Consider the following 12,815-nt stretch of genomic DNA (forward strand, 5'->3'; position numbering starts at 1 on the left):
CTGGTTGGCATGGGGAAAGATGATGTTCCTAAGCGCAAGATAAGAAGACGTTCCGCAAATTTTTCCGGGAGAAGAGTGTGGTACTTGTGGTCGCAGAGAGCTTAGTATGTGAGTTTGCCAGCTTTTTGGCAAGCTGACTGATTGATTCTAGGGTTTAACGCGCCGAAGCAATGCAGGCGATGAGGCGCGCCGTAGTGGAGAGCTCCGGATTCATTTTGACCACCTGGAGGTCTTTACCGTGCGCCGAAATCTCGTACACACGGGCGTTTTCGCTTTTCGCCTTCATCAGAAAGGCGGCCGCCGCGTCCCAGAATCGAACCCGCGACCTCGTGCTCAGCAGCGCAACGCCTTACCACTGAGCCACCGCGGCGGGTCCTTTTTGGCAAGCGACAAGGTAGCCTTCCAGGCCAGTTGGGTCCAGGCGTTAGTGCGACATGAACTGCCATCGTAATTGATGGACTAATTTTTTAGGCTTTTAGGCATGCGGCCGGCAGGCAATAAGCTAATGCCCTTCACAGTGTGAGTAAGCTGATGTTTTGTCGTTTCGGTACGTGGATCAACTACCTTTGGGCAATTGCGAGTACTGAGAGGTTGAAGGCTGCCTAATATGATGCTCTGACGATGGTGTTTATTTCAGTTTATTTAGTGTGGGTGAGCTTCTGGGACCACGCGCTGTACAATATCCGTTTAAGATCAGTGCCTGCATAAGTCTTGCCGTTTAAGTTTTTTATTTCGAGCTTTTCCATTGGTTTCGTTATTGCAATGTGTGGCAAATGGTTAAAGATTTTATAGTTTTTGGCGATTGTAAGAGCGGCTCTGCCGCTTCCCTGCAGGCCCAGGCTTCTGATTCTTGCGTGACCGCCGTCTCAGATGACATTCATCGCTTTCCGCGTAGAGCTTGCAGCGGTATCAGGGCTGCGAGAAATTTGAAACGTAATTTAAACATGGGAAGCTGGACGCCATCAGTCCGGTTTTATTTATTCGGAGACCTTCTAGTTTGTTTTTGGTATTACTCTGGGCGCTCCTTGATTTTTGCCTGGCCTTGATCATCCCTGATTTTAATTGCGTGGCCGAAGCTTGGCGCCGGCATCGGTTTCAGTGGCGGGGGCGCTTTAGGCTGAAGGGCGATTTGCGTGACCGGCTACGGACGCATCTGCCAAGCATGCGACTTCCGACGGGGCGTAAAAGAAACTTTACTTGGCGGGCACGGCGGCTGCGGAAATCGCGTATCTTTTCTTTTGATTTTGCTGTAGTATCATTGTCTTTCTTTCCACATTGGAGTAGCCGCTTTGCTGTGTTCGAAGTTCGGGCGAGCCCTCGTATCTGGCTGAACCAGTAGCAGCTTCCGGTTTGCAGCAATGACATACTTCCCCGGACGCTTGATGAGCGCCGGTGATAGCGGACGGCTAGTAGGCGCGGAGAAATCGAAAAATGAGCCTAATAACGCTATCCCGTTAAAACGCGATCCCCTTTATGAAAGCAGGATATCTGGTAGTTGGAAGGTTGCTGTTGTTGGAATTCAAGTACACGCGGGCGTGACCAGCGCAGCCCCAATGCTTTCTGAGATAATACCACTTTAAAGGGGGTAGGAAACACCTATTGTTCAAGATGTTCTTGATGGGACTATGGTGGGGCACAGTTACTTGCGATTGGTGGGTCCCTTCAAGTTTCCACGGAGTTCCATCTGGCTTGCTGTGCCCTTATTGAAGGCGGCGAATTGTGTTTTAATGTCCCCGGCATAGGTTTTGTAGGTTCAGAACTTGCTAAAAGTACCCAGCTTAGAATTATAACCCTGGTTTTCAGGCTTCTGAGACACAAAATGACTGTTCGGTGCGGTAATTTTGAACGGCCTGCTGCCGGTGTTACAAGCATATTGTTCGGGCTGGAGACGTGGGATTTTCATTGGAGCTGGCCGCAGCTGTTCAGGCATTCTCTCATAACTTCTTGCCTTTTTGCGCGGTACTCCTATAACTGTTTCTCTGAGATGTTTGAATCGTGCAATAACAATTTGTGTTCCGGTCACGTGGCTAGCTGTTGTAGGAGTATTGGAGCAGAGCGCATACGCTGAGTTTTGGTTGGAAGCAATTTTTAGGCTGAATGCTTACACGAAGAATCGCATCATTGATGTTTGGTGTTATTTGTTTGGTGTTATAGAGGATTGTGACCTTCATTAAAACACCAAAATGTGTCCGTTGTCACGAATTGGAAGTTGAACATGCATAATAAATCACTACCAAGACCAACCCAGCGTCATTTCATCGTGAATTTGGGTATGACGTGTCTTTGGTTGAGAGGAGGGGGTACTTTTAGCTAGGAATAGGTGGCGCTTGCTGTGGGTCTCACCATGACGCATTGTTATGGCACCACTACAAATTATGGCCGGCAGCGCAGTGCGAAAAACCTAAACTGGCAATTTGCGGCTTTCTTCTTGCGGCTTCCGGGTATTTGTGTTAATTTATGACCTGTGCCACTACACTGCTTTTTAAAATTCGCGCACATATCCTGTTTTGCAAGGAAACACCTGACCAGTGGGGGAACATCGCGTATGTACATGGTGGGAATAAATTCACAATTACTTAAAGAAGTCAAAGCAATACGCATTTGGAAACAACTATAAATGTATATACTCTTCTGCTTAGAAAGAGTATCAAAAATGCATGCCCTCCGTTTCATTGCGTAAATGAACTTTGGCAGTGTCACTGGACGGGTATTATCAGCTGCTTATCAGCTGCTAATCAACAACAAATTATCAGCTGCAATCTTACTCCTCACCTAATCTTAACATTTCGTTTATGTTTTTGTAGAACCTAACTTTTGCTTTCGTGCCTTTTTCTCTGTCACCTCGTAAAGTGCTGCGGAGAATGCCTTGTCAAAAGGGAATGCCCTTGTTGATATACAAGAAGAGAAGCAAGGCAACGCTGCGCTACATTTTGCAGCTGCCTACGGACACTACTGCTTTGTGGAGACGCTACTGAGCCAGGTAAGAAGAGAAACTGTGTTGATTGGGGCTTTCACGCGCCGCATTTACAAGTAGGCTATGAGGTGCGCTGTAGTTGATATCCGCCGATTAGTTATTTCTTCTGATTTGTTTCATTAGGAAACAATATAATTCAAATATCGCACACCCTAATTCTTCGTGATTTTGCTACCAATTTTATTGAGGTTCTTCAAGATTCTTTCGTTCATGTTGACGACGTATCTTTTTAAAATAGACACTACCTTGGGGTAAAATTATTCTAACATAAGAACCTGTTATGTTGTGCATTATAAAAAAAACTTTGACTAAATGTGTTCATCAATGGGAGATGGAAAAACTCGTTGTCAATATCTCCCATAATTATCAAACGCTTATAGTATTGCAGCTTCAATGAAATACCCGTTGTTCTCAGTTAAAGTGTGACTAATCAGAATGTAATTGTCCTTATCAGAAATCAACTTTGCGTGGTTGGGGTATGATTTTTTTGGTTGGTTGCAATAACTTGTCGAAAAACATACATCGGAGACAATGATGACAGTGATTGTTGTATGGAACTGAACTAAAGTATTGGGTTTAGATAACGCAATCTAGTGTACTGCTGTACATAGGTGCGCCTGTTTGGAAAATCAACAATTTCGAAAAGACCATGCATTGCTGTCATGTTGGTGAATTCATACAAAAAACTTAGACTGCAAAAATTCGACCGGAGGCTTGTTGAATCACGATATGCCGATCATGTAAAGCCTTCTCTGAGCAAATGGTGGATACTTATATTTGTGATGCGTAATATGAAAAGCGGAAGCGATTCAGCGTATGTGAGCAGTCGCTGGAATACAAACAAAATATTTTGAGGTGTTTATCGTTTATGGAAAATAAATTTACTTCAAGAGGACTGTGATTTGGGAGAGTTGGTGAAAGTTCATGATTGACAATCTAGCGCGCGAAAACACGGCACAAAAAGAACGAGAGTTAGACAGGACAGCGCTGCACTCACTCACAATAAATTTACACTGCACGCTTTCCAATATTCCAAATACGAGTCAATTGCGACACGTGCAAAAGATTCCTCGACAACGAGGAAAACAGCACTGTCATGTACATCAGGGTCAGGCAGATAAATTTCTAAACCAACAGGAAAATTATCCACATTACTTGCGATATCGTCAAATTACGATTCCATACCAACAACACTATCAGTAAGAGTTTATTATTAGTTTATATAGTTTATACTTAAAACAATATTTTATTACAAGGACGTCTCTGTCATTGAACCCACGAGCGTCTTGACGAACAGGGGTTTTTCGTTAGAAAATGGGACGCTATGTGAGTGTGCTTTTATATTGATAGATCGTAAGCATGATCATGCATTAAATCGGAGGTCATAAACGTAACGGTAATGCCGAAGTAGGAGCTTATTGAGGCTCAATCGATACGAAGATTTGTGTTTCATTGCACATTCGAGAATATTTCCGCGCCCTAGGCATACGGGCGCTCTAAAATCTCGGCGAATTGCGAAATGGATTCTTTTTCCTGTATTCCCAAAAACAAGAGTGAATTGCTTTTTGTTTAGGTGATTAAAATTTGCCACAACACGTCGACTCTTCTTAGCGTGAGAGAAATCTATTCTCTGTGAACTTCAACGTTCCACTTGTTGATCGCTATTCCCAGAACGTTTGAACACATTAACAGCACAGCGTCATCCCATTTTTGTCGCGTTTTATAACTCGGGTATAGGATGCCATAAAACAGGAGGATAGTTGACTATTCCCCTAGCTACACGCATCCAAATATATCTTGAAACGGTGTTGGTTACAAGGCCAAAATTTGAATGGATCTCCACACAGTGACCGCGTATGTGCACAAGATTGAAGCCACATGTGGAGAACACAGATTCCTAGCTGCTAGTTAGAGAAAAACGAGCACGTACGATCTTGAAACAACTGGACACATTTTGCAGCGACTCCTCCTGCGAGGTTTATTATGGTGGTTATGTGTTTGCACAAATATGGTTTTGATGCTGTTTGAGGGCGGCAGCTTGTGCGAACAAATTTTGATGTCCATGCTTAGATGACACCCAACGAAAACACCGCCGCAGGATTACCACTAAATAAGACAATGCGGCTGATGCCAAGACTGTCTTTACGCCCTTCCGTAACGATTCGTTCTTTTTGTCCCGAGAGCAGAAACGCGCATTGAATTTGTTCCAAACTATTTGGTTGTAACACGATGCAGAAAGTTTATGTAAGCAAGCAAACAGGACATACGATGCTTTCTCTGGCTGTGTTCAAGAATACGGAGCCGTATTATTAGTAATCGGGTGTACATAAGCCTACATTGGTCAGGCTTTCTTTTCGAACGCGGAATTTGGCACCGCTATCCCTTTACTTGAGTTCATCAGTTGATCCTTCCTTCTGGTCATTCCATCAAATTGGTCGTTCAAAATATCCGAAGTCTTTATTGCAAAGAATTTTTATCTACCCGGTTTTTTAAATTATTCTTATTGGCAAATGCGAATTTCTCGGTAGAGTCTTCCTTACCTTTCCGCCGCCTCCGTCACCTCCTCATCACGCGCTCTTTTGAGCGTCCTTGTACCAGGTATTACTTCTTCACTCGACTTCACCATTCGTTCCCGACTCGTTCCTCCTCCTTTCCCCCTTCCACATTTTATTCCTCGTCCTCTTGTATTCCCTCTGCCCGTTGAATTCCCCCGGCGGTATTTACAGCAGTTTTTGTCCTCCCTTTAACGTTGCCACACTCCTCGTTCGCGCAATGATCACGTATAGATTACTTATCAGTGCCTACGAGTGATCAGAGGCTTACCAGTGACATTTCTGGCTGATTAGAGCAGCACATTGACAAACATACCACGAAAACATTATGGGTGACGATGGTATGCTTGTAATAATGTGAAGAGGAATATATAGTTTATATTCAGCACATCAACTGGCAAATGTTCTGTACAAATTTGATGCCACACCAATAACAACTTCAGCCGCCTTCTAGGCAGCAACTTTCAAAGCTTGTTCCTCTCACCAGCCATCTCAGGAGGATCCTGTTTGCGTCTTACATGCATCCCAAAGTAGCGTGTATGGCGCGTGCGGCACGTCCCAACAAACCTTTACGTTGTTGTTTCCCTTTTCCAGCGACGACTGCTGTGGTTCTTCTAGATCACTCCTCTTACAGTGGTGTTTTCCCTGTGTGGCACGCGTTACTGCTCGCGTTCACCGGCTACTGCCTTTTTCTGTCACACGAACTTCGGAGAACGCTTCGCCGCTATTTCAACTAATACTTTTTGGGGCATACTTTCACTACCTCTCAGCGCGCGTGCTTCACTGACCTGCCGGCTGCCCGGCACGGCGGTGAGCGCCACCGTAGGATTGCGGTTTGAACTACGCTTTGTAGTCATAGTAAAGACGCTTCGGTTGACCAGGACGCAGGTCGTGCCGGTATGTCTGATATTGTAGCAGGCGTCTCAAGCGCGCGCTGGTGAGCACAAGCGTCTTGGTTACCAATAAAAAGCATGATGCAAACCGCGATAGTAAGGTAGCAGTTGCCACTGTGCATTGCGGTTTTAGCACGCTTTTTATTCATAGTGACGATGTTTGTGTTGACGAACGCGCAGTTTTTTGTGATATCTGATATTGGACCTGGCGTGTACGTAAGCAGGAGCGTCTTCAAAATACAGATTCTTACTATATTGCCCCGAACAATGAATTGGGTTTGTTTTTTCAGATGTCATGAAGCCAAAGAAAATGCGGTTGTCTTCAAGGAAACCAACTTTATTGGAGTGAACTTGTGCTTCCCTAACAACTCAAAGAATACAGGCGGCGAAGCAGCAGTCAACAAAGTGACGTGTGAAAGTGAGCGCGACGATTGCAATGCCACGGCATCTGCTCTGCGGGAATGTATCACTCGGCGCGAGGGTTTCTCGAATAGTCGAAGTGTATCCAGAACACTGTAGATCAACGAAGATTATTCTAGGCTGTTCACGTTAGTTCGGAACGGTCTCCTTATCAGAACAGATGACGTACATGCGGCACAGAAAGAAAGAACGGGACACGTGCCTGCTTTGGCTCACAGACAACACCGATAACACAGACCTGTCCAGCCGGGCGGCAAAAGCAAAACACAAATAAACAAACCCAATTCATGGTTCGTGGCATTACCCCCCTCTAAGAGTGCATCGACCCGATGCTAACATAAGCTACAGTCCGAACAAATAAAAAATAAATGCCCGTCATCTTGCGTAGAAAGGTTTCAAGCGAACCCCGTGGACGACTTCTGGCCGCGTGCGTCGCAGTGATGTTCCAAAATCACCATCGGAAATCACCTGGTAAGTAAGGTGGCCAACCTGTTGTAGAATCCGGTAGGGTCCGAGTCACCATCGTAGAAGCTTCTCACTAAGTCCGCGTCATGGGATGGTAGTCCAAACCCACACACGATCGCCTGGGTTGTACCCGGCGTCTCGGCGTAGGAGGTCGTAGCTTCTCGCATCCACCAGCTGCTGGTTCGTTGTGCGAACTCAAGCGAGCTGGCGGGCCTCCTCTCCACGCTAGAGGTATCCTTGGAAACCGGCGTTGAGGTCGTCGTCTTCCACGTGGGAAAGCATGGCGTCAAGCATCGTAGTCGCCAGTCTTTCGTAGACAAGCTCGAACGGCGTCATTTGCGTAGTCTCCTGGATTGCGTGTTGTACGCAAACGTGGCATACGGGAGCACTTCGTCCCAAGTATTATGTTCAACGTCGACGTACATTGACAGCATATCCGCGACCGTCTTGTTCAGACGTTGCGTTAGTCCGTTCGTTTTGGGGTGGTCCGCCGTCGTTCTTTGCTGATTCGTTTTGCTGTTGAGTAAGATTGCTTGTACAAGCTTCGCAGTGAAGGCCGTTCCGCGGTCCGTGATTAGGACTTCAGGAGCCCCAAGTCACAGCACAACTTGGTTTATGAAGAAATTTGAGACTTCGGGTGCAGTCCCCTGCGGAAGAGCGGCGGTCTCTGCGTAGCGCGTCATGAAGGCTGTCGCTACAAGAATCCACTTGTTCTGTGATTGTGACGTAGGGAACGGGCATAGAATCTCCATTCCAATCTGTTGGAAGGGCCTCGATGGAGAGGCAGTCGGCTGCAGAAGTGCGGCAGGTGTCGTCGGTGGCGTTTTTCTTCGCTGGCAGTCACGGCAGCTCCGGACGTAGTGGGTGATGTCGGATGCAAGGCGGGGCCAGTAGCACTTAGTCTACATTTTTTCAATAGTGCGAGCTGTGCCGAGATGTCCGGAAGACGGGTCGTCGTGGCATGCTTCCAAAATTTCGTCACGAAAGTCTGTAGGGATGACAAGAAAAAAATTCTTTCTTGTTCCGGGGCTGAAATTCTTTACGAGAACGGAGATTTTCAGGCTGAATGCTGGTAAGTTCTGTGTGGACACCCTAGGCACGGCCACGTTTTGTCTTTCGAGGCAGTGGAACACTACGCGTGACTCGGGGTCGGCACGCTGCTGGGCGGTTAGGTCGCTCTCCGTCACGACTCCAAACAATGCGTTGTCTTCATCAGAGTCTTGCGGTGGTGGTTCGACGGGCGGGGGCGCGAGACAGGCAGTTGGCGTCGGTGTGTTTCCCCCCCGGATTTATAGACTACTGTAACATAAAATTCTTGCAGGCGCAAGCTCCACCTACCAAGACGGCCAGAGGGGTGCTTCAAACTTGCGAGCCCACACAGCGCATTGTGGTCTTTCACAACTTTGAACGGTCTTCTATACACGTATGGGCGAAATTTCGAAATGGCCCATATTATCGCGAGGCACTCTATGTCAGACGCTGAGTAGTTTTTTTCTTCCTTGGACAGACCACGGCTAACATAGGCGATGAGGTTTTCACCCCCGCTTTGCTTTTGGACGAGGATGGCACCCAAGCCTATATCACTGGCATCCGTGTGAATTTCCATTTCGGCGATTTCGCCGAAATGAGCGAGCACGGACGAGCTGTGCTAGTGTTGTTGCAGTTCGTAGAACGCTTCCTCTTGGGCACTTTCCCAGATGAAAGGCGTGCTATCTTTCGTCAAGCGGGTAAGTGGCTGTGCAATGCGTGTGAAGTGTGCGACGAAGCTCGGGTAGTATGTGCACAGTCCGAGTAATGTGCGCACGCCCTTCTAATCTTTCGGTCTTGGGAAGGTCGCTATGGCTGATGTTTTCGCCGGATCAGGCAGGACGCCCGCGACTTGGACAATATGGCCCAAAAACTTGAGTTCCTCGTACGCGAAGCGGCACTTTTCAGGCTTCAGCGTTAACCCCGACGTACGGATGGCCTCGAGTACAGACTGCAACCTTGCAAGGTGTTCGTCGAAAGTTCGGGCGAATACCACAACGTCGCCGAGGTATACAAGGCAGGTGTACCAATTCAGGCCAGCTAGCACAGTGTCCATGACTCTCTGGATCGTTGCTGGTGCGGTGCATGGCCCAAACGGCATCACCTTGAACTCGTATAGGCCGTCCGAGGTTATGAATGCAGCCTTCTCTCGATCACTCTCCTCCACTTCAATTTGCAGTAGCCTGTTTTCAGATCCATCCATGAGAAGCACTTCGCGTGGCAGATGTGGTCGAGGGCGTCGTCGATTCGTGGCATGGGATACACTTCCTTTTTAGTGATGTTGTTCAATCGCCGGTAGTCAACGCAGAACCTCAATGTGCCGTCTTTTTAAAGACGATAGTCTTTCTTGGGCTACTTAAACCCAGAAATTTTGATCTGTCTGTATGTCTGTATGTCTGTCTGTCCGTCTGTCTGTCTGTGACTCGATTCAGCCACCCGGCCAAAGCAAAACAATGCATGCGCAATAGTCTTATATAGTCACAGCTAAATCTACCCGTCTATGTCCGGTGTAATGTTCATACTTGTCAACATTGTTGAAGAACAGCAAGACATTACGCATATATAAGACAACAGGTCAATACAGAAGTGATATTTACAGTGTTCCTTTATAATAAATCAAACATGCTTGACTTTTGCGAAATTAAATACTTCATAAACTGCAGAAAAAGAATTCACTCCCCCGTCGCCTGCTGTCGCCCGCGCCACTATAGCTTCTGGCGCCATTTAAGAAATCAACCGGCAACAGTTACGCAAGGTTCCACTAGATAGGCTCCATGTTCTGCTTGCAACGCACGTGGAGTAGGGAAACGCGGTTCTATATACGTTGAAGTAGGGCGCCTCAATTAACGCGCGTCTTCGCCGTACGGCAGCGTTCGCAACGAGACACCCGGTTTGGAGCAGTATAACGCGGGAAATTTAAAATGATTTAAGCAAACCTTTGGCGTATTTACCTTGGGAGGAGCGCGACGCAATATGAACAACGTAAGAGGTCAGCGGGAAAGCGAAGGGAGGCATTTACTTCGCAAAAGCCGATTAAGACTATCGTCTTTTGACGGCATTTGCAACGAAAGGAGCAGATACGCGGCCAATTTTTTCTTCATGAGTACACCCGGCGCAGCCAACGGACTTTTCGATAGCTGTATAATGTCGTCTTTGAGCATGTCTTCTACTTGACTCTGGATGGCTTCGCGCTGGTGCGAAGAGACGCGGTACGGTGACTGTCGGGGAGGTTGGGCTCCATCCTCGGTTATTATCCGGTGCTTCGCCAGAGGTGTCTGACGTAACTTTGAGTTCGAAGAAAAACACTCGCTGTAGCGATGCAGCAAAGCCAATAACTTGTTCCTTTCTTCTTGCGGTAGCGCCGGATTCACGTCGAAGGGATGCGGAAGCTTGAACGTATCGTCGGGTGGGCGTTCAAAGTCGGCGATTGCGAACACGTCACTTGCTTCTTGCGTTTCTTCGAGTAACGCAATTGCAGCGCCCTTGTTTAAATGCCCGTACTCCCCGGTAAAAATTGGTGACCAAAACGTGGGATTTGCGCTGCGGAAACCGCGCAAAGCCTCTAGTGACAGAAACACCGCGGTCGAGAAGCAACCATTGGTCATTCTCCACAATAGCGTCGAGGTTGGGAGCAGCACCTTCAGAGTAGACGGCGATTATCAGGCTTGCGCGGGGTTTCAGGGTCACGTGATTATCGGCGATCCGTACAGCAGCACGGTGTTCGGGGTTCGATTCCGGCGTCATGGAGTGATCGGAGGAAACAGTTATCGACTTCGTCTGCAGATCAAATATTGCGGCGTCGTCTGTCAGAAAGTCGATTCCGAGATTACGTCGCGGGAGCAGTTAGGCAAAATGACCAACGCCGGTGGGTACGTCGTGCCGTCTATGGTGACGTGCTTGGCGTCACGACGTGGCCTCTTGCTGTGCGTGTATGCGGACCGTCACATCTTGTCGTAACTTCTTTCAGCTTAGACGCGAATGACCCGCCCCTTACTGAGTAGTCGGCTCCCGTGTCGATGAGGGCGACTACGTCAAAGCTGTCGATGTACAACTCGACGTCGGACGCCGCCTTCCTCGAGTTCCGCGTGCGTCGGGGCGTCGTATCTCGGCTTGTGCTTGTTGATGGTCGGGCACTGAGGGTCGTTGTTTTCGTTGTCTTCTCAGCGGCAGTCTCGGTCATTTTGGGTACGCGTCACGCCGTGTAGCTGTCGGCGTGTTCGGGAGTATCGTCAGGATTCGGTCGGGTCGTCGGGATGAGGGCATGTCGTGAATCAAGGTCTTCGGCGCGCCCTTTCATCGTTGGAGGTTTTTCATTTTTCCGCCGTTGCGCAACCTCACCTTTAGAAGTTGCTGCTTTTAGTTTCCCCCTCGTGGGCTGAGGGACCTTTCCCTTGTGAAATCAGCATTGCTACGGCGGTAGGCCACTGGTATGGGTAGGGCGACGGCGATCGGCTGAAACGGGCTGGGCCACGGCTTTTGTTGGACAGGTATTCTTCGATCTCCGATGGGCGCTCGCTGGTTCGGGGGCGGGGTGCGTCGTTGAAGAACCCTTGCAAACCGAGCCTCTTGTAGGGGCAGCGATGGTAGATGTGGTCGGCCTCTCAGAAGTGGTAGCACAGCGGACAATTATCGGGGGTTTTCCAGACGTCCGTATTCCTCGGGTTCTGGTTTTGGGCTGCAGGGGGTCGTGCGGGCGACAGTGGAGGGCGGTACGGCGAGGCTTCTTGACGACGGGTTGGATCGTGGCGGGGTTGATGAATAGCCATGGAGTAGGTCATGGCTTGTGGTTCGCGGGGTGCTTCCGGCGGCGTAGAAGTTCCAAGTGCGTTTTGGACTTTTTCTCGGATTGCTTCGGTCAGAGAAGCCACTTGAGGTTGCGGCGTCGTTGGAAAAAGCTTCCGAAACTCCTCCCTGCCCACTGCTCGGATGGGCTCGCGCAATGTATCGGAGCTTCCAGTTGCGGCACTGATGGCCTCCGAGAACAGCGCGTTGGCAGGGCGGTCGTACTGCCTCGTTCGAATTTCTAGCGCGTTCTCCAGCGCGGTAGCATCAGACGCGAATTCGGACACCGTTTTAGGGGGGTTGCGGGCAAGGCAAGCAGAGAGTTCTAGCTTTACTCCTGTCATCAGAAACTTTAGTTTCTTTTCCTCCGTCATTTCTGGGTCTGCACGGCGAAAAAGTCGCTTCTACTTTTCGACGGAGATCATGACCCATTCATTGGGGTGCTGCGTTCGAGTTTCAAGCAAAAGCGCAGCGCATTCTTTTGTGACCACGGTAGTGAAGGTCTTGCGTCTGAAGTGAGCCCTGTTGGTCAAGGAGCTCTCGTGGTTCTCGAACCAAGTGCGAGCTGAATGTTGCAATAAAAGAAAACATGCCGGAACGTTTAGTGCGTCGTCCCACCTGTTGAAATTCCGGACGCGCTCTAGTTTCTTTAACCATTCTTCTGGGTCTTCTGTGGGGGCTCCTCGGAATTATGGCGGTTCC

The 12,815-nt window shown here is 48.5% G+C and overlaps 1 protein-coding gene across 6 annotated transcripts in view; it reads left to right on the forward strand.

Moving 5' to 3' along the window:
* Positions 1–12,815, forward strand: part of LOC144147095 (uncharacterized) — a 364,907-nt gene that overhangs the window by 285,819 nt on the left and 66,273 nt on the right. For 5 of the 6 annotated variants that reach the window (XR_013317818.1, XM_077679149.1, XM_077679147.1 and 2 more), the window contains one exon: positions 2,851–2,980. Coding sequence is in view for 5 of the 6 variants with exons in the window: in XM_077679149.1 (XP_077535275.1) it covers positions 2,851–2,980 (130 nt within the window). In the remaining variant the exon portion in view is untranslated. Of the gene's footprint in view, positions 1–2,850; positions 2,981–6,709; positions 7,128–12,815 lie in introns of those variants that run through there. The other variant, XM_077679152.1, reaches the window with a different exon arrangement.

Source organism: Haemaphysalis longicornis, unplaced genomic scaffold (genome assembly GCF_048455015.1).
Source record: "Haemaphysalis longicornis isolate Haplotype H1 unplaced genomic scaffold, Haemaphysalis longicornis Haplotype H1 scaffold_7, whole genome shotgun sequence".
NCBI classification, from domain to species: domain Eukaryota; kingdom Metazoa; phylum Arthropoda; class Arachnida; order Ixodida; family Ixodidae; genus Haemaphysalis; species Haemaphysalis longicornis.